Source organism: Enhydra lutris, unplaced genomic scaffold, assembly GCF_002288905.1.
Source record: "Enhydra lutris kenyoni isolate GAN:26980312 unplaced genomic scaffold, ASM228890v2 scaffoldscaffold13, whole genome shotgun sequence".
In the NCBI taxonomy this organism is placed as follows: domain Eukaryota; kingdom Metazoa; phylum Chordata; class Mammalia; order Carnivora; family Mustelidae; genus Enhydra; species Enhydra lutris.
Window position 1 is genome coordinate 49,488,023 of NW_019154097.1, and position 25,291 is coordinate 49,513,313.

The window sequence follows — 25,291 nt, forward strand, 5'->3', positions numbered from 1 at the left end:
GCTGCCAGGTCTCAGGAAGGCAAAGCAGGCTCAGCCATCTTGCTGTCTCCTGCCCACTCCAGCCTGTCACAGGCTCAAATTTAACACAGACACCAGGTGTCTGATAAGGACTACACTGGAGAATGTATAAAGTAAAGGCTTGAAATTGAAGGGATGTCTGCCAATATAAGATATGGCAAAATTATACTACCCGGAAAATGATTTTTACATAGTGATTTTTATCCTCTGACAATTTATTGAGGGGAAGTGGTAGTTCTTCTCTCAACAAATTTTATGTAGTGGCATACTAATTGCCATGCTTATTACTAAATTTTAATTATTGTCTCTTTGGCTCCTAAACCTCCACCTTCTTCATTCTGCCCAAAATGATAGAACTCTTCTGATCTGAATACTGCAGTTCTATACCCGCCCTAAAAAATACATAGAAGAGGGGCACCTGGGTGGCTCAGTGGGTTAAAGCCTCTGCTTTCGGCTCAGGTCATGATCCCAGGGTCCTGGGATCGAGCCCCACATTGGGCTCTCTGCTCCGCGGAGAGCCTGCTTCCTCCTCTCTCTGCCTGCCTCTCTGCCTACTTGTGACCTCTGTCAAATAAATAGATAAAATCTTTAAAAAAAATACATAGAAGAGCACACATCAGATACACACAGCTCAATTATCAAAAAGTAAAATACTGCATGTTAATGATCAACAGATTTACCTTTTGTTCATCTTTGACACGACTTTCTTTCATCCTTTTTACAGATTTTGTAAAAAAAATTGGTAACACTCTTCGGAAACACAGAAATATTGAATATATCAAAAACCGGGGTAAGGAATGGAAAGAATACTGTAAGGAAAAAGAACAACAGAAAGCACAGTGAAAATGGAAAATGTTCCCAGAGCAATTATAATTTGGTCTACCAATTAGAAAAGCAAAAGACACAAGGAGTTATTGAAACTAGGAGTCATTCCCTCTATGACCTTTCCTCCAACTTTCAAGCCAAGGACTAAGCCGGTGCAAGTCATACATAAGGGCCGCCACTACAGGAGTGAGATCAGCAGCCTCTTGGATATCTCTGGAGTGACTAAAGGAAGAGGAGAACATTCCTGGATCTCTTAGCCTTTTATCTTTTGGACTAGAGCCTCTTGGAATAAACCAGACCATGATATGCTACTTCAATTAATTGTACCATTTAAGAAATTGTCAGGATGCAAATAATGCAGAGTATGCCCTTCAACTGCAATAGAATAAAATTAGAAATCAAGAACAGAAAGAACATTAGGAAATTCACAAATATGTGGAAATTAAACAAGACACTGCTATATAACAATGGTTCAAAGAAGAAGTCAAAAGGGCACTTAGGAATTCCCTGGAGACTGATAAAATGTGTATGATATACCAAAACTCAAGGGATGTAGCAAAAGCAGTCACCAGAGAGAAAAACTGCTATATGTCTACATTCAAAATGGACCAAGATCTCAAACCAACAATCTAACTTTCCATCTTAAACATGCTGAAATAACAAGACCAAACTGCACATTAAGCAAGCAGATGGAAGCAAACAATAGAGACAAGAGCAGAAACTCATGAAATGAAGAATAAAAAACAATAGGAAAAAAAAATCAAGGAAACCAAGGCTGATTTCTTTCAAAAGATCTTTAGCTAGATGATCAAGAGAAAAGGAGAAAAGATTCAAATTCTATCATCTGAAATGAAAGGGGAGATTTGTGCTAACATTAAAAAGATTTTATTTTTCATTTAAAAAATTTTATTTTATTTAAGTTCAATTAATTAACATATAGTATATTATTAGTTTCAGAAGCAGAGATCAGTGACTCATCAATTGCATGTAATACCCAGTGCTTATCACATCGCATGCCCCCTCCAATGCCCTTTACCCAATTACCCCATCCCGTCACCTACTTCCCCTCCAGCAACCCTCAGTTTGTTTCCTGTAGATAAAAGTCTCTCATGGTTTTTCTCCTCCCTCTCTGATGATTTCCCATTCAGTGTTCCCTCCCTTCCCCTATGATCCTCTTTGATCCATAGAATCCATAGGATCCCCTATGATCCATATTATGTTCCACATATCAGTGAAACCATATGATAATTGTCTTTCTGTGATTGACTTATTTTGCTCAGCATAAAACCCTCCAGTTCCACCCATGTCGATGTAAGTGGTAATTATTCATCCTTTCTGATGGCTGAATAATATTCCCTTGTATATATATACCACACCTTCTTTATCCACTCACTTATCGATGGACATCTTGGCTTTTTCCAGAGTTTGGTTATTGTGGACATTGCTGCTATGAACATTGGGGTGCAGGTGCCCCTTTTTGTATTCTTTGGGTAAATACCTAGTAGTACAATTGTTGGGTCATAGGGTAGCTCTATTTTCAACTTTTTGAGGAACCTCCATACTGTTTTCTAGAGTGTGTGTACCAGTGTGCATTCCCATCAGCATTGTAAGAGGATTCCCCTTTCTCCACACCCTTGCCAACATCTGTTGTTTCCTGATTTGTTAATTTTAGCCATTCCGACTGGTGTGAGGTGGTATCTCACAATAATATGGTGATACCTTGTAATACTACGAACAAGAACATACTAATAGATTAGGTAACTTAGACGAAACAGAAAAATTCCCAGGGAGATACAAACAGGAAACGGACATAAAAAAGTAGACAATCTTAAAGACAAGAAAAACACTGAGTTAGTAGTGAAGAAACTCTACTACCAAATATTGAAAGTAGAATCAACACCAATTCTGAATAAATCCTACCCCAAAGAGAGGAGGATGTAGTATTTCCAGACATACTCTATGAGGGAGGTATTATCCTGATACTAAAAACAGACAAAGGTATCATGGCAAAAGAGAACTATGGGCCAATGTATCTTATGACACAGATGCACAAACCCTCAACAAAATGCTAGCAAACTGAACCCAGCAACATACCAAACAAAGGAAGGATATACCATAACCAAGAGGGGTTTATCCCAGCAATGTGAGTTTGTGTAATACACCATATCAGTAGAATAAAACACAAAAATAACATAGTCATCTCCATAGGCGTGGAAAAGTATTTGACAAAAATGCAATACCCTTTTGCAATAATTACACTCATCAAACTAGGAATAGAAAGGAATATTCTCAGTCTATTAAAGGGCATCCATGAAAAGCTCATAGCTAACACCATACTTAACAGTGAAAGACTGGGCATTTTCCCCTAAGAGTAAAAACAAAACAAGGATGTCTCTATTGCCACTTCTATTCAACACTGTACTAAAGGTTCTAGCTGGGGAAGTAGGCAAGAAAAAGAATAAAAGACATTCGTATAAGAAATAAAGAAGTAGGGGTGCCTGGGTGGCTCAGTGGGTTAAGCCTCTGCCTTCAGCTCAGGTCAGGCTCTCTGCTCAGCGAGGGGCCTGCTTCCCTCTCTCTCTGCCTGCCTCTCTGCCTACTTGTGATCTCTGTCCATCAAATAAATAAATAGTATCAAATAAATAAATAAATAAAATCTTAAAAAAAAGAAATAAAGAAGTAAAACCATCTGTATTATCAGATAACATGATGTTTTATATAGTAAATCTGGAGGAATGAACTAAAAATCTTAAGAACTGATAAAGTTTAGCAGGGTTTCAGGATACAAGATCCACATACAAAATCAATTGTATGTTTATATGCTACCATGAACAATCCAAAAGTGAAATTAAGAATAAAACTCCATTTAGAGTAACATTGAGAACAATAAAATACTTAAGGATAACTTTCACAAAAGAAGTGCAAAACTTATGTTCTGGAAACTACAAAAGTTGTTGAGAAAAATTACAGAAGATGCATAAATGGAGAAACATCACATGTTCATGGATCAGAAACCTTAACATTGTCAAGATGACAAGGTTTCCTGAATTTATCTACAGATTAATGCATTCTGTTGTCAGAATCCTAGCTGGGTACTTTGTAGAAATTGGCATTCTAAATTTAAAATTCATATGGAATTGTAAGTGACCCAGAATAGCCAAAAACAACCTTGAAAAATGAGAAGAATAATGTTGTAGAACTCCAGGTTCCCATTTCAAAACTTACCACAAAGCTATGATGATCAAGGCAGTGTGGTACTGGCATAGAGATAGGAATACAGATCAGTGGAATTGAATTTAGACTCTAAAAATATACCTATGTGTTTATGGTCAGTGGAATTTTGAGGTTTCTGAGACCATTCAATGGAGAAAGACAGTCTTTACAAAAAATGGTGCTGAGACAAGAGGATAGTCACATGCAAAAGAATGAAGTTGAATTCTTACCTTATACAAAAATAAACCCAAAAGGAATCGAAGACCCAAATATGAGAGCTAAAACTACAAAATTCTTAGAAGAAAACTCAGGCGTGTTCATGACCTCAGATTTTGCAATGATTTCTTAGATATGATACCAAGGTGGTGGGTATTATGGAGGGCACGTATTACATGGAGCACTGGGTGTGGTGCATAAACAATGAATTCTGGAACACTGAAAAGAAATCTTAAAAAATTGGCCAACAAGCATATAAAAAGTGGTTCAACCTCACTAGCCATTAGAAAATGCAAAACAGGGGCACCTGGATGGCTCAGTGGGTTGAGGCCTCTGCCTTCGGCTCGGGTCATGATCCAAGTGTCCTGGGATAAAGCCGCGAATCGGGCTCTCTGCTCAGCGGGGAGCCTGCTTCCACCCCCTACTCTGCCTGCCTCTCTGCCTACTTGCGATCTCTGTCAAATAAATAAACAAAATCTTAAAAAAAAAAAAAAGAAAATGCAAAACAAGAGCACACCCATTAAGGTGGATCATTAAAGAGACATTATTAAAAAAGAAAAGTGTTGGCCAAGTGTTGGAAAGGATGGAGAAATCAGAACCTTCACACTTTACTACTGGGAATGTACAATGGTGTAGCTACTATGGAAAATAGTTTGGCAGTTCCTTATTGACTTAAACACAGAATTAACTACATACCTTAGCAATTCCACCCCTGAGTACATTCTGAAGAGACTTGAAAACAGGTAATCAAGCAAAAACCTGTGCGTGAATGTGGATAGCACCACTATTCACAATAGCCAAGAGCTGGAAACAACCCAAATGTCCATCAAATGATGAAAGGATAAATAAAATGCAGTATGTCCTCAAAATGGAATATTTTTTTGGCCATAAAAAGAAAGAAGGTACTGATGCATGGTGCCACATGGATAAACCTTGAACACATTACACTAATGAAGGAAGGCAGCTACAAAGATCAGATGTTCTATGGTTCCGCTTCTATGAAGAATCCAGAAGAAGCAAATCTATTAAGACAGAAAGATTACTGGCTGCTTAGGACTAAGGAATGTAAGTAGTGATAGTAAAAAAGTACAGATTTCTGAGTTGACAACAATGGTCTAACAATTGACTATAGTAATGGTTGCCCATATTTTTGAATGCACCAAAACCTTTTTTTTTTTTTCAGTTTGAGTTTACAGATACACAGTATTATACAAGTTAAGGTATACTGAATAAGGCTTTGACATGCATATATCAAGAGATGATTACCACAATAACATGTCCATCATCTCATGTATTTACAAAATAAAATTTTTTAATCCTTGTGATGAGAACTTCTGGGATCTACTGTCGTAGCAACTTTGAAACTCTTCACACAGCTGTGTTAACTATACTTATCCTGTTGTACATTACAAGCCAGTACTTTTTTATCTTATAATTGAAACTTTGTACCTTTTCATCACCTTCATTCAATTCCCACCCCTGTAACTCCTGCCTCTAGTAACCACAAATCTCACCTTGTTTTTGTATGAAGTTGGTTTCAGGGGTGGGGGGATGTTTGATTCCATATAGAAGTAAGCCCATACAGAATTTGTCTTCCTCTAACTTATTTAAGTTCCATCCATGTTGTCACAAATATAGGATCCCCTTTCTGTTATGGCTAAATAGATTTCATTGTGTATGTATGTATATACGTGTGTGTGTGTGTGTGTGTGTACACATTTTCTACATTCATTCATTGATAGATACTGAAGTCATAAAAACCATTGAATTTTATATTCTAGATGGGTAACACATATAGTAAGTGAATTATATCTCAATAAAGCTATTGTAGAAAGAAAGAAAAAAGTGAAGGAAGGGAGGGAGGAAGGAAGGGAAGAGAAAGAGAAAAGAAAAAACAGTAGTGTACATACATATTAAGAACAAAAGTGGGTCAAAGAACTCAAATCTGAAGAGCTTCTTGGCATTTTCCATGAAGGGATCCTGTGGGTTGTTGAGGGAATCGATGTTCACGCCAAACGATGTGCTGGTAATCACATCCATGCTGTAGGCCCCAAAGATGCTGTGAGAGAAAGAAAAAACATGTGTAATTAAAATCACCACCTCTTTACTATCTTAATCCAACACATGCAGCAAAAAGTGCACATAGATTCCGACATCCAGACAAGACAAAAGCCACACATTCAGAGCCAGCTGCTGCATCATCTGAAAAGTCTAGATGCCATCACACTCACTCATGAGTGCTCGTGAGGTGCCAGTGATGCAGCTGGCCTTGTGCTAGGGGTGATGGGGACACTGCGACATGTTAGACACACCTCTGAGCTCCAGGAGCTCAGACACGGTGGATAGAGACCCAAAATCGGATAAATTACAGTAGTGTGTTTTGAGTATGAGCAGCAGAAGGTGAATAAGCACTGTGTCTGAGCAGGACAAGTGGTGGGATAATTAACTCTTCCTCATGGAGCCACGAACTGTGAAACTGATCTGGATCTTCTCTCACCACAGTATCTGTGCTCAGAGCTGATTCCTCTTCAGCACACCACAGAACACCAACACCCTGTTCTGCACTGCCAGGAACACCATCCTTTCTTCCCTACACCCCTGCTAAGGCTCCTGAAAGACCCACTCTGTCTCATCTCCACTGAACTGGGATTGCTCTGAGGACTCACTCATTTCTGGAAAATGTAAGAACTCTGAATGTTCCCAGAAAAATAGTAGATCACTCCAAAACTGGTTCATGGAAGCCCATAACTAACTGATCATATGCTCCTCGTTTTCACAGGACAACCCAGTGTATACCAGTTATTCCTGCATGATTAAAAAATACCCAAATTTAGATAATAAATGACTACCCACGCCCTGTGGTCAGCCAACCCATACCCTGTGTGTAAGACTTTAGCTCTTTTGAGGTTGAAGGAAGGAAAAGTGGTAACAAAAGTTAACATTTAGCATTTTGCAAATATCCACCAAAAAAAATCACGAAACTTCTTTTTTTAAAGGTTTTATTTATTTGACAGAGAGAGATCACAAGTAGGCAGAGAGGCAAACAGAGAGAGAGAGAGGAGGAAGCAGCCTCCCTGCCAAGCAGAGAGCCCGATGTGGGACTCGATCCCAGAACCCTGAGATCATGACCTGAGTGGAAGGCAGAGGCTTAACCCACTGAGCCACCCAGGCACCCCAAATCATGAAACTTTTTAAAGTTGTTCCATATTCCACCTTGTAACTTTCCGCCCCACCCACTGCCTGCCAATATGTATCTTCCCCTCCCACCACTGCACACATTCTACTCTCAAAACTTCGGTACAATTCTGTTTCTTCATTTCAAGAATGTATTTTGGTCTTCCAGAATAACCAAAGTGACAATTAAGTAGATAATTTAATCCTTGCTCCCGAAAGCAGGAGCCAATCCTTTCTCTTCTGGCTGCCCTGCCTTTCTAGGTGAGCTACCTCTTCGTGGCTAGCCCATCGGAATTTAACACCACACGCCTACTTCAGCTTGTTTGCTGGAGTAACTCAACAGTGAGAACTGGGCTTTATGGCAGCAGCTGGAAAGTGTCGTGACAGAGTTGGAATCCCAGCCGCTGGACTCCTACTTACTCTTTCAAGTTGATAGGTTTGCCTTTCTCTGCCTCCTTCCTCAGGTTCCTCACCAACATATCTCCATACTGGCCAATGATGGGGAACATCTATACACAAAACATACCACCACCTGAAGTTAAATTGGAAAATCAAGTCCCAGAATGATCTGGCTTTCACAAACATGGAGCAGTACGGGACTTTTTAAAAAAATTAAATTGTGTTTACTCAATTAATTTTAAAAAATTAATTGTTTTATTTTTATTTTTAATTAATTATATGTATAAAATTATATATAAATATATAAAATACATAAAAATATAATAATAATTATTATTTTTAAAAGATTTTATTTATTTATTTGACAGAGAGATCACAAGTAGGCAGAGAGGCAGGCAGAGAGAGAGAGAAGCAGGCCCCCGCCAAGCAGAGAGCCCAATGCGGGGCTCGATCCCAGGACCCTGGGATCACAACCTGAGCCAAAGGCAGAAGCCTCAACCCACTGAGCCACCCAGGTGCTCCATAATTAATTATTTTTAATTAATTGTTTAATTAATTTAAATTGTGTTACTCAACATATAGTGCAATATTGATTTCTGGAGTAGAATTCAGTAACTCATCGCTTTCATACAACACCCAGTACTCATCACAAGTACCCTCTTTAGTAACTATCACCCATCTAGCCCCTAGCCCACCCACCTCCCTCCATCAACCCTCAGTTTGTTCTCTCCTTAAGAGTCACTTATGGCTTGCTTCCCTCTCTCCTTTTTTCTTTTTTCCTATTCCCATACGTTTATTTTTTTTCTTTCTTAAATTCCACATATAAGGGACGCCTGGGTGGCTCAGTTGGTTAAGCAGCTGCCTTTGGCTCAGGTCATGATCCCAGCGTCCTGGGATCGAGTCCCGCATCGGGCTCCTTGCTCGGCAGGGAGCCTGCTTCTCCCTCTGCCTCTGCCTGCCACTCTGTCTGCCTGTGCTTGCTCTCTCTCTCTCTCTCTGACAAATAAATAAAAACAAAATTTAAAAAAAAAAATTCCACATATAAGAGAGATCCTTAAAAAAAAAAAAGAAGATGTGGCATATATACATAATGGAATATTATCCAGCCCTCAAAAAGAATGAAATCTTGCCATATGCAGTAATGCAGATGGAACTAGAGTGTATTATGCTAAGCAAAATAAGTCAGCCAGAGTAAGAGACATTTAATGATAAATCTTATCATGTGTTTTCTAGGACAGAAAGAGAAAAGACCATTTTTAGGAAGCCCAAATATAGCAGACTACTCCTTAGAAATGGAGTATGTTCTTATTTCCTACCTGTCCCCAGATGTATTCCTTAACGTTTTAATTGAAATCCTCTTCTTTCTTACCTCTTTGATCTTTCCACTGGTGAAGGTTGGAGATAGCAATGTTCGTATTCTCTTCCATTCTTCATCGTCAGACATAGAGATGGAATTTTTCATAAATCCCACTGGACCAAGAAACTAGTCAAAGAAAAACACATTTTACCCCACATAAGTTTTGGAGATCTCCAAGTTTGTAGAAAATCTGTTAAATAGGTGTGAATTACTCACCAAATATTTAGTGACTGCCTATTTAATAGCAGGCCATATGCTAGATGCTTAATAGATATTTATCTCAAACGTCTAGCTTCCTGCAAGGTTGAAGGAGGCATCCAGCCACCTGATATGCTTTCCAGCTTTTATGTCCCAGTTTCCTTTCCAATATAAAGATGGGATGGAATAATTTGGTAGGGAAACTATATCTCTAGGGGAATACACACAATTAACAACTAGTACATTCTCTTAAGCTATGCAGAGTAGAATTGCAAAGATGGAAGGCAGCCAAATAGACTGGCAATGCATCTTGCCTCAGAGCAGTTCAGTCTTTACATATATGTACAGCATGCGCATCTGGAAAAACAGATGTCTTGATATACTGATTCTTTAAAAAAATAGTACTGAAGACTAAAACCATTAGGAATCTATATGTTATTGTGAAGAAATGGTACAGTGACGTGGAGATCTTTTCCCCCTGTATTTCTCCAAAGGGACAGAAGGAAAAAGAGATAATTCTATTTCTCAGCTTGGGACTGGCCTACCAAGCTAACTATCTCCAATCTTTCCCCCATCTTCCCAAACTCTATGCATTCATGATAAAAATTCACAAAGAACAGAAGGAACTTTCTCTGCTTAATAAAGAGCATCTAAAACCCTACACCTAACATTATCTCAGTGAGGAAAGACTGACGTGATATCACAAAGATGATGGAACAGGACACTCCAGCCTCTGTCACCCCTCAAAGGACAACAATCAGACAGCTATCCACAAAACTAGGCCTAAGAGCTTAGGAGTCTATTGAAGGAGTTTCAACAACACTCCTGGGGCAAAACTCTTGAGAAGAACTATATAAGAAAAGTAGGGAGATTAGCTTCATTTTGCCTGCATCACCCCATGACCCAGGCCGGCACTGCTCAGCACCAAGAGGACACCCTCTGACCTGAGATAGTTCCCCTTCCTGGTAAATGGGCAGAGGGGTGAGTGGCCATTGGCCCCACCCCTTCAGGGCATGGTACAAATGATGCACTTTGGTTTCACCCCACCCAGAGACTGGCATGGCTGACACATCTAGACACAGCTAAGAGCAAAGAGGGACAGGACTACCAGCATTAGCCACCTGGCATGAGCGACCATGTTTCTCTGTGTCCTGTTCTGCAGAAGACCCTAGCAGCCTGAGCTGCTAAGGAACCAACAGCAGGTACAGTACCATGCACCCTCTAAGATTTTGCTGTTGATGGTCTCACAGGTTTTCATATTCACAGACTCCAGCTGCCTGAGTCCAGCTCTGCTCCCTCTGCCCCTACTGGACTTGCCTCAGCCAGCACCACCATTAGCACCCTGAGCCCTGGAAATTGCACCAGAAGCCACCCTGGCCTCTGTGACTTGACATAGGTACAACACCAGCCCAGGTCCTAGCAGCTTCTCAGGTGCCTAAGGCCAGGCCTGACTCCTGTCACTGGACCGCACTGCCACATGAGTCCACAGCAAAACCCTGTACTTTGCCGGCCTGATTCCTGTCACTGGACTGCACTGCCACATGAGTCCACAGCTAAACCCTGTACTTTGCCAGCCTGAACTCCGGTCACAAGCCCCAGTGCCATGCATGCAACAGTGGCTAGCCCCTGAAGTCACAAGAGTGCAGACAGACAGCACTCAGTGCTACCTATGTGCCTGCATTTGTCCTTGGCCCCTGCTGCTGGGCCTAGCCCTCATTTGGGGCGTGTGCCTCCATTCAGTGCCCACAGGTGAATGTGTGTGCAGCACCAACCTTGGCCACCATTCTGCCTGCCCCAGTCCACTGACGCTGTATCTGGAGATGCTACTGAACAGGCAAATAGCAACACGGCCACAATGAGCCCCCACAGCTCTTGCTCCTATGGACCAAGCAGTTGCTGATGTTGTGGACCCCAACTGTCTAAGCCAATCACACTTCTCTGCGTTTGAAGTTACGCAGTCAGAGCCAGGGAAAAACATGAAAATAACTGGGGAAGAAAGCCTGCAGGATTTACAGGACATCACCAAGTGAAACAATACATTACGGGAGTCCCACTAGGACAAAATTTAGTGGGCAGAATGCTTACTTAAAGGAACAATGGCTGAAAACTTCCCAAACCTAGGGAAATATATGGAAATCTGGAATATGAAGGTTAAAGGTCCCCAGTCAACAAACGTCCTCCACGCTATTCTTTATGTTCCACATATAAGTGAAACTGTATGATAATTGTCCTTCTCTGCTTGACTTATTTCACTCAGCATAATTCACTTACATGTGGAAATTAAGGAACAGCATGGAGGACATTAGGAAAAGGAAGGGAAAAATGAAGGGGGGGAAATCAGAGGGGGAGACAAACCACGAGAGACTATGGACTTCGGGAAACAAAGTGAGGGTTTTATGGGAGAGGGGGTGGGGGAATGGGTTCGCCCAGTGATGGGTATTAAGGAGGGCACATATTGCATGGAACACTGGGTTTTATATGCAAACAACAAATCATGGAACATTACATCAACAACTAATGATGTACTGTATGGTGACTAACATAACATAATAATTAAAAAAAAAAAGGTCCCCAATCAGATTGAATCCCAAAAAGACTTCATCAAGACATGTTATTAAAAAACTGTCAAAAATCAAAGAGAACCTGGAGAGCAGCAAGAAAAAAGGAGCTCATCACAGACAAGGGAACACTTACAAGGCTATTCAGTGGATCTAGCAGCAGAAATCTTGAAAGCCAAAAGAGAGTGAAATAAAATATTCAAAGTCGTAAAAGAAACAAACAAACAAAAAAAACCCCCAAAAGCAAACATTAGCAACCACAAATAATTTACCCAGAAAAGCAGGTAATGAGGGAGAGAGAAAGTCACTTCCAGACAAACACAAGTAGAAAATTTCATCACCACTAAAGCTGCCTTACAAGAAACACTGAAGGGAGTTCTTTAAGGTGAAAAGAGAGGACACTTACTAGTAACATGAAATCATATGAAAGTACAAAACTCACTGGTAAATGTAAATACTCAAATTCAGAATACAGTAATATTGTAATGGTGATATACAAATCACTTATAACTCAAGTGTAAAAGATAAAACAATTAAAAATACCTATAAGAATTTGTTTATGGATACACGGTATAAATATATGTAAATTGCGAATTCAAATACATAAAATAGAGGGGGAGTAAAAGCACTGAGGTTTTGAATGAGAAAGTTTTTTTTTTTTTAAAGATTTTACTTATTTATTTGTCAGAGAGAGAGAGAGAGTGTGTACAAGCAGGCAGAGTGGCAGGCAGAGGCAGAGAGAGAAGCAGGCTCCCCGCCAATCAAGGAGCCCAACATGGGACTCGATCCCAGGACCCTGGGATCATGACCTGAGCTGAAGGCAGCTGCCCAACCCACTGAGCCACCCAGGCATCCCCAAAGTTAAGTTCTTATGAGCTTAAAACAGGGTGCTATATCTATAAGACTATAAAAAGTTTCATGCAAGCCTCTTGGTAACTGTAAAGCAAAAACCTAGAGTAGATATGGAAAAGGCAAAAATAAAGGAATGAAAGCATTCCCCCATAAAAAACACCCATGAAATCACAAAGGAAGACAGGAAGAAGGAACAAGTGATCTATGAAAAACTTGGACTAATGAAATGCAATAGTAAATCCTTACCCATACCCATTAATATATACTTTAATGTAAGCGGACAGATGAATGCATAAAGAACATGGAATTTTTATGGAGCCCTGGGTGTGGTGCATAAACAATGAATCTTGGAACACTGAAAAAATAAAAAAAGAGAAGAAAATGGAATATCATTGTCTTAAAAAGAAAGAAATCCTGTGCTCTCCAAAAAACATGGATAAACCTGGAGGACAACATTGCTAATAAGTACAACTGAATGAGACACAGAAGGACAGATAGATACTGTATGATCTCACTTGTAAGTGAAATCTAAAAATAAAACCAAGCTCAGTAACAGAGGGTAGAATGATAGTTATGAGAACCTAGAGAGGGGGGTGAAGGGCAGTTGTTAATCAAATGGTACAAACTTTTGGTTATAAGAAGAAAAATATCTGAAGACTAAATGTACTGCATGGTGATCATAGTAAACACTGAAGTTTATACTTGAATTTGCTAAAAAAAAAGTAGTACATAGATCTTATATATTACATCTTACATAAAGGTAACTCTGGGTGGTAACGGTTATGTTAATTCATTTGTGTTCATCATTTCAAAATGTGAATACATACATTACAACAGCCCACTGTGCACCTTAAAAATACATACTTTTAGTTGTAGTAAATAAACAAAAAAAATTTTAATTGGTGAAAGACTGAATGCTTCCCCTTAAGATCAGGAACAAGACAAAATGTCCACTCTCACCGCTCTTATTAAAATCTCATTGGAAATTCTAGCTAGCGCAAGAGAGGAAACAAAGAAAAAAAGGTATACAGATTGGAAAGATAAAAATCGTAGTGATCATATTTTAGGTGACATAATTGTCAATGCAGAAAATCTTAAGGAATATAAAAAAGAACACCTCTGCATCTAATAAATGAGCTAAGCTGGTTGTAGAAAATAAGATCAACACACAAAAATCAACCACATCTCTATATATATACAACAGAATATTATGCAGCCATCAAAAAACCCTGATTATCTTGCCATTTGCAATGACGTGGCTAGAACTAGAGGGTATTTTGCTAAGTGAAATAAATCAATCAGGGAAAGACAAGTATCATATGATCTCACTGATATGAGGAATTTGAGAAATAAGACACAGGATCATAGGGGAAGGGAGAGAAAAAGGAAACTAGATAAAACCAGAGAGGGAAACAAACCATAAGAGACTCTTAATCTCAGGAAACAAACTGACAGTTGCTGGAGGGGAGGGGGAGTGGGAGGGATGGGGTGTCTGGGGGATGGGCACTGGGGAGGGTATGTGCTATGGTGAACACTGTGAATTGTGTAAGACTGATGATTCACAGACCTCTACCCCTGAAAAAAATAATACATTATATGTTAATAAAAAAAAGAAAAAAATCAACCACATTTTTATATAACAAAAACGAATATTGTAAGGGCCTACTTAGCCAGAGGGAGCCATTTTGTTGTTTATGCAATAAACTTAGATTGACCCTATGCAGTAAACTTAGAATGACCCTATGCAGTAAACTTAGATTGAACCTGCCCCTCCCAGAGGAACTTACTTGCAAAGCCCAGATACAAGGGTGGGTTAGGCCAGGTGGAGACATCCAATCAGCGGGGCACGCATACTCTCTCCTTAGCTACCAAGGAGAGTGGGCCCCGCCTTTTCCAATTCTGACCAAGGTGATAGCCTAGTTCAAATATCTACTAGGGTAAATTGTAATTCAATTGTCCACTCATGTGTGACCTAGCATGACTGTGCAGTTTTCTCTGTGTATTGTAATCTCATTGGCCACCTGTGTGTAGCCAGGCTCAACCACCTCTATAAAAGTTAGTCTGTGAGGCTGGGAGAGGTCACCTCTTTGTAAGAGATGCCCCGACCAGTCCTTGGCGCGAAATAAAGCTTTGCTTGACCTTCGCTTTGTATCAGTCTTGTTCCTTTGATTACGGACCCTAACAAATATGTCAAAACACATTAAAAAAACAGTAACAATTATAATCACCCAAAGACGTGGAAATACTTTAAGTGCTCATTTAACAAAATACTTGTGAGGTCTCTATGTGAAGAACTAAATGTTGGTGAAAAGAATCAAAGAAAACCTAAATAAATGAATAAGCATACGGTGTTCATGCCTTGAAAGATAGGACTTAGTAAAGACATAGATTTCCCCCAAACTGATCTATGGGTTTAAATCAATTCTTATCAAAATTTCAGCAAATTGTTCATAAAGATAAGCTGATTCTAAATTTGTATGGAAAGGCAAAGGAGCTAAAATAGTTAACACGATTCAAACAAACAAACAAAAAAATGGGAGGATCACTGTTCACAATGCTGAGACTTACTATAGGGCTGCAGTAATCAAGAGAGCCTGGTATTGGTGGAGGGAGAGATACAGAGATCAATGAACAGAAACACAGAATGAGAAACAGATACGCGCCCATAGGCCCAACTCAATTTTGATCCTGGTACAAAAGCAATTCAGTGGAGGACGTATAGTCTTCTCACAAATGGTGCTAGAGCAATTAGACGTCCATTGGCCAAAAACAAAGATCTTTGACCTAAACTTCACACCTCACAAATAACAGGACTCTTAACTATAGGAAACAAACTGAGGATTGCTAGAGGTGAGGTGGGGGAGGGGATGGGGTAAGTGATGAGGTGATGAGCATTAAGGGGGGCACCTGATGTAATGAGCACTGCATGTTACAGGCCACTGATGAATCACTAAACTCTACCTCTCAAACTAATAAAGCACTCCATTAATAACAATCTGTTAATTAACTGAATACTTAATTGAATATTTAAATACAAATACAACTTAAAAAAATTATAACACAAAATGTATCACAGACTTCCATGTAAAACATAACACTATATAAGATTTACATTATAAATGTAGAACAGAATACATAAGACATTATATTAAATATAAAACATAAAACTAAATACTTGGAGAAAGTCTTAGGACCTAGGGCTAGGTAAAGAGTTTTCAAACTTGATGCCAAACTCACAAGCCATAAAAGGAAAAAAGGATAAATTGGCCTAATTAAAAAAAAAGAGTTTGCTTTGCTGAAGACTCTGGGACAATGAAGAGACAAGCTACACACCGTGCCTATAAAAGAATAGTAAGAGGGAGATTTTTGGTGATGGAAAACCTCTCCAACGTGACAGGGGTGGTGGATACACAAATCTACATGTAAGATAAATATTCAGAGATGCGCGCGTGCGCGCGCACACACACACACACACACACACAAATGAGTGCACATAAAACTTGAAATCTTAATCTAACTCTGTGGCTAGAACCAATGTCAATTTCCATTTCCATACAAATTATAGTTTTATTACCTAAGGGGAAATAATCTGAAGGCCACGGGACATGGGATCTCCTGAGACAACTTCCTATGAATCTATAATTATTTCCAAATAAGAGCTTTATAAATTAATCAATCAATCTGTAAATTAAAACTGAACTGATGCCTACCCGCCGGTTTGTGAAGACAGAATAACATTCTTTCACTAGTATTGTTTTGATCATGTCCAGATCTGTGATAGCCAGCACAGGCTGTCGTCCATCATAAAACCTGTGTCGGGAAAACAGAGCTGATTACACTTAACATAGCGGTTTCTGTAGCTGTAGCCATGCCTGGAAGTCCAGGCCTTATCTTGACATTACATAATCCAAACTCTGACATCTGATTAGAAATAACATTAGAGGGGTGCCTGGGTGGCTCAGTTGGTTAAGCCTCTGCCTTTGGCTCAGGTCATGATCCCAGGGTTCTGGGATGGAGCCCTGCGTCAGGCTCCCTGCTCAGCAGGAAGTCTGCTTCTCCCTCTTCCTCTGCTGCCCCCCCTTGTGCTCCCTCTCTCTCTCACTTGCTCTCATTCTATCTCAAATAAATAAATAAATAAAATCTTTTAAATAAAAAGAAATAACATTAAAATATTTGTTAACTCTAGGCGATGGGTATTTCTTGGGCCATTCTCCATAATTTTTTGCATGTTTAGAATATTTCAAATATCTTAGAAGTATTTCAAACATTTCAAATAATTTATCTATATTATCAAAAAGAAAGTTGGGTTAGTAAGTAACTAAAGGCAAGTGAATTATCTAGGAAGAAAAAAAGAACAAGGGAGTCTACCCACCAGAAAAGAAAAATTATAATTTTAAAGAAATATCAAACACATGGAAGACATATGTTAGAATATTAGATGAAAATTGTAGATACACTGATCACACACATGTAAAGATATATCTGCAAATGACAACATCTTGGAATGCTCAAAAAGTGATGGTAGGGGGTGCCTGGGTGGCTCAGTGGTTTAAGCCTCTGCCTTCGGCTCAGGTCATGATCCCAGGGTCCTGGGATCGAGCCCCGCATCGGGCTCTCTGCTCAGTAGGGAGCCTGCTTCCTCCTCTCTCTCTGCCTGCCTCTCTGCCTACTTGTGATCTCTATCTGTCAAATAAATAAATAAAATCTTAAAAAAAAAGTGATGGTAGGATTATGAATGATTTCTTTGCCCTATTTTCTAAAATTTCCTTCCTAGTTTATAACTTTTCTTTTTAAAGATTTAATTAATTTATTAGACACAGCAAGAGAGGGAACACAAGCAGGAAGAGGGGGAGACAGGAAAATGGGCTTCACATGGAGCAGGGAGCCCAATGCGGGGCTTGAACCTAGGACCCTGGGATCATGATCTGAGCCAAAGCAGATGCCTAATGACTGACCCACCCAGGTGCCCCAGTTTATAACATATTAAAGAAAATATTTTCTATTTTTTAAAGATTTTATTTATTTATTTGACAGACAGAGATCACAAGCAGGCAGAGAGGCAGGCAGAGAGAGAGATCACAAGTAGGCGGAGAGGAAGGGAAGCAGGCTCCCCGCCGAGCAAAGAGCCCGATTCGGGACTCGATCCCAGGACCCTGAGATCATGACCTGAGCCGAAGGCAGAGGCTTTAACCCACTGAGCCCCCCAGGTGCCCCAAGAAAATATTTTTTTTTAACCACTAAAGAGATGTCCTTGGTAAGGTCAAAGTCAGAAAAATTTGAAAAGAAAGGACAAAGAAAATGAAGAAATAAAGAGAAACATGCATAATTCATTTTCAAAGTATTTTCTTTTTATTACTTGTGTTTATTCTTGTATGTGGGTCCCAAGTGTGAGTTCCTTGGGCTCCATGTAGGTGACATCCTGGAGCAGCAGGGCATGCCTCCTTTTGACACATGTCTCACACACCAAGCTGACTCTTTGTATGTGATCCATCCCTATCCAGCCTGACCTCCTGTCAGTATGCCTGTAAAAGGCAGGGGGCAACTGGCCCCTTGAGGTTTATTTTAATCTTAATTATACCACCCTCTGGCATTTTATTTTCCATTATAAATCATTTGCCAGAACAAAATGGAAGATATTCCACAAGTCCCCTACTCTTTCTTGGATGTCACAGAGGAATTTCAAATGGTTTTGTGATCACATCTAAAAATGGCTGAGAACCACTGTACTAAGTGTTACCCATGTCTAAAAAGTAAAATGCAGAAGGCTGAAGTGGGAGTCGAGTATATTTACTATTGAAGCAGTGATAGAAATTTCTGAAGTGGCACTTAAGTTCACTCTCCCATCAGCCTGGTCATATTTCTTGAATGATTCCCCTCGTCCCATCCTGTTTGTTCAAAAACACCTGGATGGACAAGGGACAGTGGTTTGGTGTAACCCTTTACCTTCATGGTCTCACCCAGCCCTAATATTGCTTCCACTGCCAGTTAAATTCAGCTTTTTGGGTCCCACCCCACATCCTCTAGATTTGGTGTTGCTGAGTAATGGAAACCAAGAATATCCATTTTTATTTTTATTTTATTTATTTATTTATTTATTTTTAAAAAAGGGTTTTAAGATTTAATTTATTTATTTGACAGACATCACAAGTAGGCAGAGAGTCAGGCAGAGAGAGCGGGGGAAGCAGGCTCCCTGCTCAGTAGAGAGCCCGATGCAGGGCTCGATCCCAGGACCCTGGGATCATGATCTGAGCTGAAGGCAGAGGCTTTAACCCACTGAGCCACCCAGGCACCCCAAGAATATCTATTTTTAGCCAGGTCTTCCATGTGGTTCTTTTCTATCGCTAAGCACAAGAACCACATACTAAGGACAGAACTGGGGCCAATGATGTAAGACTGACACCCTCCAGAGCTGACCAGTATCGACTATAGGAAGTGGCAGGGGAATGCAACTAGCAGTGACCCAGTGATCTGTATTCTTTCTAGTCTACCGTGTTGCTTATGGGCCACACCAACTCAGCAGGACCCATGGTGTCTGACGACTTGATGAGAGAAGATAAAGTGGTGCGAGAAGGTACAATGCTGGCTGTGAGCATCCCAGCACCACAGTGTACCTCTCCCTCTACTTCACCAAACTTCAGTCGCTCTGAAAGGGAGCAGCCGCTGCAGGCAGCAGAGAACACTCTACTTAATCACAAGTCCATCAGTGCACCAAGAACACCGGTTTAGAAATATTCTACATCTCTTCAAGTCTGTAGAATCAAGAGAAACATATATACATCTGCACTGAAAGAAAAGACTTGGCCCCATTAAAAACAAAACAAAACAAAACAAACAAACTCCACAGTTGCAGAAAAAGAAAAAACTGAGTAGAAATGGCTTCCCATTGGGGCGCCTGGGTGGCTCAGTGGGTTAAGCCTCTGCCTTCGGCTCAGGTCATGATCTCAGGGTCCTGGGATCGAGCCCCACATTGGGTGGGGAGCCTACTTCTCCCTCTGTCTCTGCTATCTCTATATCCGCTGCTTTGCTACCTGTGATCTCTCTCTCTGTCAAATAAATAAATAAAATCTTTAAAAAAAAAAGAAAAAAAGAAATGGCTTCCCATTCTGTCCACCGACACCCCCACAGCCACCTTTCAAAAGGACATATTTAATACAAAATTTAGGTATGGGACCTTTGGCTCTTAATGAAAAGTGAATCATGTGGGAAAGAGGTACTGAGAGGCACTGATGGGCACATATTAGAAAGGTTTGAAATAATGCATTTTTGCGATTAAAGGGGACGTAAGGAGGGAAAATGGGGAAGACGGTAATCACAAACAGAGTAGAGAGTGATGTTAGGAGTCCCTGGGCAGCAATGTCCGGAGATCAGTGATGTCCTGCTGCTCCCCAGGTCCGATCACATTTAGATCTGTACTCTGGTGATACATGGGAACCCAGGAAGGAAAGACTCCAGAAGCTTTACTACAGCAGGCTTCATCCCAAGAGGCTCTCAACTGAGACTGTCTATGTGGCTGGGAGCCTCATCATAACAAGCCTATCCAATGGAAGTTTCCAGAATACTTACCCCCAGAATCTTCCATATTTCTTAAAACATTTCTTGTCAACATTCCAAAAGCCCTGCAAGAAGAAACAAAACATATCACTAATCTAAATGTACTGAGCCCTACCTCTAATGGGGACAAAAATAACTCAGCTCTCATGAAATGTAAGGCTTACTACATCTCACTGGCAGTTAGAGAGAAGTTCTTGCTCACAGGCATCTTACCAGAAAGGAGAGAAAGTAGAGGAGATATTGAAACAGAGAATTTCAAGTCCCTCTTAAATCTTAAATATTGTAAATACTGAACATCTTACCCTGCCTGTGAGGACTATGTAACCCCCATCTTTCTGACATTTTTGGCTTGTGCATGAGTTTTCTCTAAAACTCAGAACCCTCTGAATTATCACCTCCAGGGCCATGTGGGAAAACTGGAGCTGAGGGAAAGTGGCCTGCATCCTCTGAACCCCCAGTTACCACTCTGTTCACTGATCTCATGAGCCCTACTAGAATTTCAAGGGATTTAGAAAATTAAGACACCAGAGATCTCTTTCAGTCTAGCAGATTTACAGAAGTCTGAGACACGTTTGTTGAGTGAGAAAGTGAGTGATGAATGAATGAATGAAAGGTGGACTCACCTTCCGGTCATCTACCTCAACACGGGGAAGAGGGGATGGTCCCACTACTTCACGAAGGACAGAGCAAGTTAAAACACTTGCTTGTGTCCACAGTAGTGAAACTGTGGAAGGAGCCAAGATGTCTATCAACAGATTAATGGATGAAGAAGATGTGGTTCATATATACAATGGAATATTACTCAGCCATCAGAAAGGATGAATACCTACCATCTGCACTGGCATGCTTGGAACTGGAGGGGATTATGCTAAGTGAAATAAGTCAAGGAGAGAAAGACGATTATCATATGGTTTCACTCATATGCGGAACTTAAGGAATAGGGTGGACGACCACAGGGGAAGGGAGGGAAAATTGAATGTGAAGAAATCAGAGAAGGAGACAAACCATGAGAGACTCTGGACTGGGGGAAACAAACTGAAGGTTACAGAAGGGAGGCGGGTGGGAGGATGGGGTAACCAGGTGATGGGTATTGAGGAGGGCAGGTGTCATGATGAGCACTGGGTGTTATAAGCAACTAAGGAACTGTTGAACACTACATCAAAAACGAATGATGTCAACTATACGATGACTAACTGAACATAATAATAATAGGAATTTTAAAAATTAATTAAAAAATAAAACACTTGCTCTGTGTTTTCACTTTTGTCACTGAAAAGAAAAACAACACTCCCTCTTGCTAAGTTTTGTTGTGATATTCAACGTTTTAACTACACAAAGGAAGGTCTCAGATATGTGGGTCTTAAGTGTATCTACTAAGTAGTTGATCTGGGAAAAGTGGAAAGGAAATTACTGTTTTGGAGAGGAAAAGTCCAAGAGTTCTTAGGCAGTTTTGGACACTGTGAGCCTCAGAGGGGAGGAGTGGGATTTGAGAAACAAGCCTCGGGTCTGTGGGACAGGAACTCTATAGCAGACAGCAGACTGCACGTGAGACTACCTGTTGGCCTTGGACATGAGCTCCTAAACTTCTGTCCAGAGGCCCACCCTCACGTGAGGCATTCAGACCTAGGTTAGCCACAATGGCTCCACTAGCATTCAGTGTGTGTGTCAGATAGCACATTCCATTGAGTTACATTAATTTCTTAATAATTTTCTCAAAGTGTCTCCTTTCTAATGATTTTATATGAGTGGTTCTACCATTGTGTGCAGAACAGTCCACATGCAAACTTGTTCAAAAGTTACAATCTGCAGTCAATGGACAAGCACCATTTACTCTCAGTTATACTCTCTCCCAGCTCAACTCACCCAGAAGGTGCCTCCTTTGAAGATAGAGAAATAAAGCAGACAGCTCTGGTTCAACCTCACAAATCCCAAAAGATGTCACGGGTGACAAAGGGAGAATTAGAGCCATGGAAATAACTGCAGGGATTAGCAGTTCTTGAGCGAATTCAAGTATGTGCAAATTCCCCAAAAATGAATCCTGAGCTTCCCAATAACCTGACGTTCCAGAGCTACCCAGGAAAATGAAAAGGCTATCCAGAGATGGTGCTATAAACTTAAAAATCTGACTCTAGGGTATGCAGCTTAATGGACCAGTAGTGTGGACCCCCTTGATGCTCTTCTCCTAATTCCAAATATAATAATGCCTTCCTGGGAATCTGTACCTGTCAGAAACAGCCTCTTCATGATGCTCACAATATAGAACACATCAAGTCCTGTGCTGAATGGGTCAGAGAGCTGGGCAGCCTACTGACGGAAGCCCTGAGGCTCTAAGCAGCAGATAACAGAGCCCTGGGGTAGACCTGGTCATGTGCTGGGTAGGGCCTAAGACACCATTTCTCCAAAGTCTGAAACCTAAGCACTTCCTCCCAAGGAGGAGAGTATTCACTGTGGAATTAAGCTAAGATTCGCAAATACAAGATGCAAAGAGGGAGCTCAAACAACATGCACCTCACGGTAGTCCAGAATATTTCCCACAAAAGGCAGAGGTTTTGGCCCAGGAATTCCCAGCTTCTTAAAAAGTCCATGTGTGGAGGTCCCATATCTATAAAGTGAAAGAGAAGGCCAGGTCACAGGAATGATGTAATAGGTGCTGGGTCTGGCCAGTCACTGATGCAGAAGTGGAACAGGTGAGGGAGGGAGGTAACATGTAGGCAATAAATAATATCAGCAATTCCAACGGCAATAATTAATTCACTCATCATCTCCTTTCCCACCTGCACAGTAAGACCCACAAAAAGTAAGGATAATTAGCTAAGAGCAGCAAAATACCACATGGTCTCAATCCTAGAATGAATGTTTGAGCAATGTGTCCACCCTTAAGAGCTCCTGAAAGTTTCATACCAATTTCTTTCAGAAAATTCACTCATGCCTATTTAGTAAATGACTCTTCCATGATTCTGGAGATTCTCATTCTAGGTGGAAAGGGAAAAAGTGTTTCTCTCCTCCAATGATGAGATTTTGCTTAATTGTATCCACTCAAGAGCCAAGGGTTACTGAAAGTCTACCATGAAAATGTTCTTATAGTTTCCTCAGAGGTTTTTCTTCCTTGTAGGCCCTGTCGCTCTTTGGGATCTGGTCCTTCTTAAATCTATCATCATAGAGAGACTCTGAGCAGCCACAGTATTCTCGTTTTATACAATGAAAACTGTGTCCAAGGCTCCACTGGCTCATAAAAAAGTGAGATGCTTTCAGCTCTGTCCATCTGTTTTCAGACACTCTGGTTCTCTTGAGCTGCAGAGAAGGGGGACTGACCCATATGTCCCCTTAATGATACAGTATTAAGGAATCAGTGACTAAACAATCCGTTTTTGGACCATTCTTCCCTGTGAGACGTCTGGTCTTCCAACCTGTAATACTCACGTGTTCAGCACACTGCCAGACACACTAGCTTTTTTCAAGATGGCCACTCACAAAGCTGTCAGTTTATTGACTCTGTGCATCACCTATCTCAGAAACCCATTATGGATGGTGCCCCTTATGATACAATGGCTTATAATTCATCTTTCATTAGACTGATGAGGAATTTCATAACTTGGTGTTCTGGATCTTTGCAAGCCTTCTTCTTAGGTGTTGGTGAGAGATGGCAGGGTGGAAGAAGAGGAGAGGCTGAGGGAAAAGGCTGCCCAAAACAATTTCAACCATGAACTTGCCAGGTCTAAATGGCTAATCCCATAGTGGCAAATTAGAAATGTATGGTGGGAAAGAATGCTAGGTAGAAATGGTTCAACAAGCCCTGTAGGTGCTTTTAGCTAACAGATAGGGGACCTTCCAAAGTTCAGATACCTCCAATTGATGGCAGATTATGTGTTACAAAACAAAATGAGTAATGATAAAATGTTCCATAGAATGGAATGAAGACCTTGTCTCTTCATCTCTGGGGTGTAGCCTTTAAGATAGTACAGTTCCAAATATTCTGTAGAAATCCAGCAAACCTTATATTGTGTAATCAAATAAACCCACAAAATTGCCTAAAAGGACATGTGCTTGAGGGACCAGCAGAGAGGGACCACAGTTGGGCTCAGCTGGATGTTTAGTACTTCCTCCAGAGCAGTTCACAGATGCATGAGCACCAAATGCCAGGAGTAGGGTGACGTTGGTTAGTCCCACTTCCATTCCTTCTTGCCATCATGACCCGACACATGGATTTCTGCTTCTGAACATTCAATGTGCTCCATGAACTCCCAAGTGAGGCCAAGCAAATGAGCGAATGTGTCAGCAACACTGGTCCCAAGGAAAGATCTGGTTTAGAGCCTAAACTCACATGGCTCCATAAGAAGGCAGAGGGTGGGCTGGGTGAATTTTTCTGATTCTTTCCAGCTTCCTTCTTCTTGGTAGAGTCATGCAGCTGGCACAAACGAAGGGGCTAACAATGAAGCCACTCCTTTTTATTGCCATTACATAGCATTGCCTGCAGAGGGCGCTGTCTACAGCTACTGACTCCTGGCTACACCAGTGTCAGAATTCTAAGTCTGCACGCAGCTTTGATTGCCTGGTGGTGATGGGATCCAGTGACCACCCCACTGCCATACAGACAACACACAGTGTAGCTTACATGGTGGTCTTGTCCCCGGGCTTCAAAGAGATGAGATGCTAACCCTGTGGTCCTGTGATGACCTTCTGTAGGACCAGGATCAAGGAGTATCTCTCAGAGGTCTGCTCTGAGGGAGAATATTCTCCCACTCCATACTGAGTACCACCTGGATGCTTCTCACATAAGTATTGGCTCACAGTCTCACTACTCACCTGTGCAGAGAGGTTAAAATAACTTGCTGGGCACATGTATTTAAAAATATACACAGCTTATAACATAGAAGTATGTATGAGTCCACTAAATTCATATTCTCAACATTATTCTAGAAGTTACCTTTAT

At 40.7% G+C, this 25,291-nt stretch overlaps 1 protein-coding gene across 1 annotated transcript in view; it reads right to left on the bottom strand.

The window, feature by feature from the left end:
• Positions 1-22,965, bottom strand: part of LOC111145608 (cytochrome P450 3A12-like) — a 41,112-nt gene extending 18,147 nt beyond the window's left edge. Inside the window, 8 exon segments of the mRNA XM_022500615.1 lie at positions 699-755; positions 757-827; positions 6,183-6,331; positions 7,867-7,955; positions 9,215-9,328; positions 16,521-16,620; positions 20,374-20,426; positions 22,870-22,965. Of these exon segments, the coding sequence (XP_022356323.1) occupies positions 699-755; positions 757-827; positions 6,183-6,331; positions 7,867-7,955; positions 9,215-9,328; positions 16,521-16,574 (534 nt within the window). The 5' untranslated portion in view covers positions 16,575-16,620; positions 20,374-20,426; positions 22,870-22,965.
• Between the last annotated feature and the right edge of the window lie 2,326 nt (positions 22,966-25,291).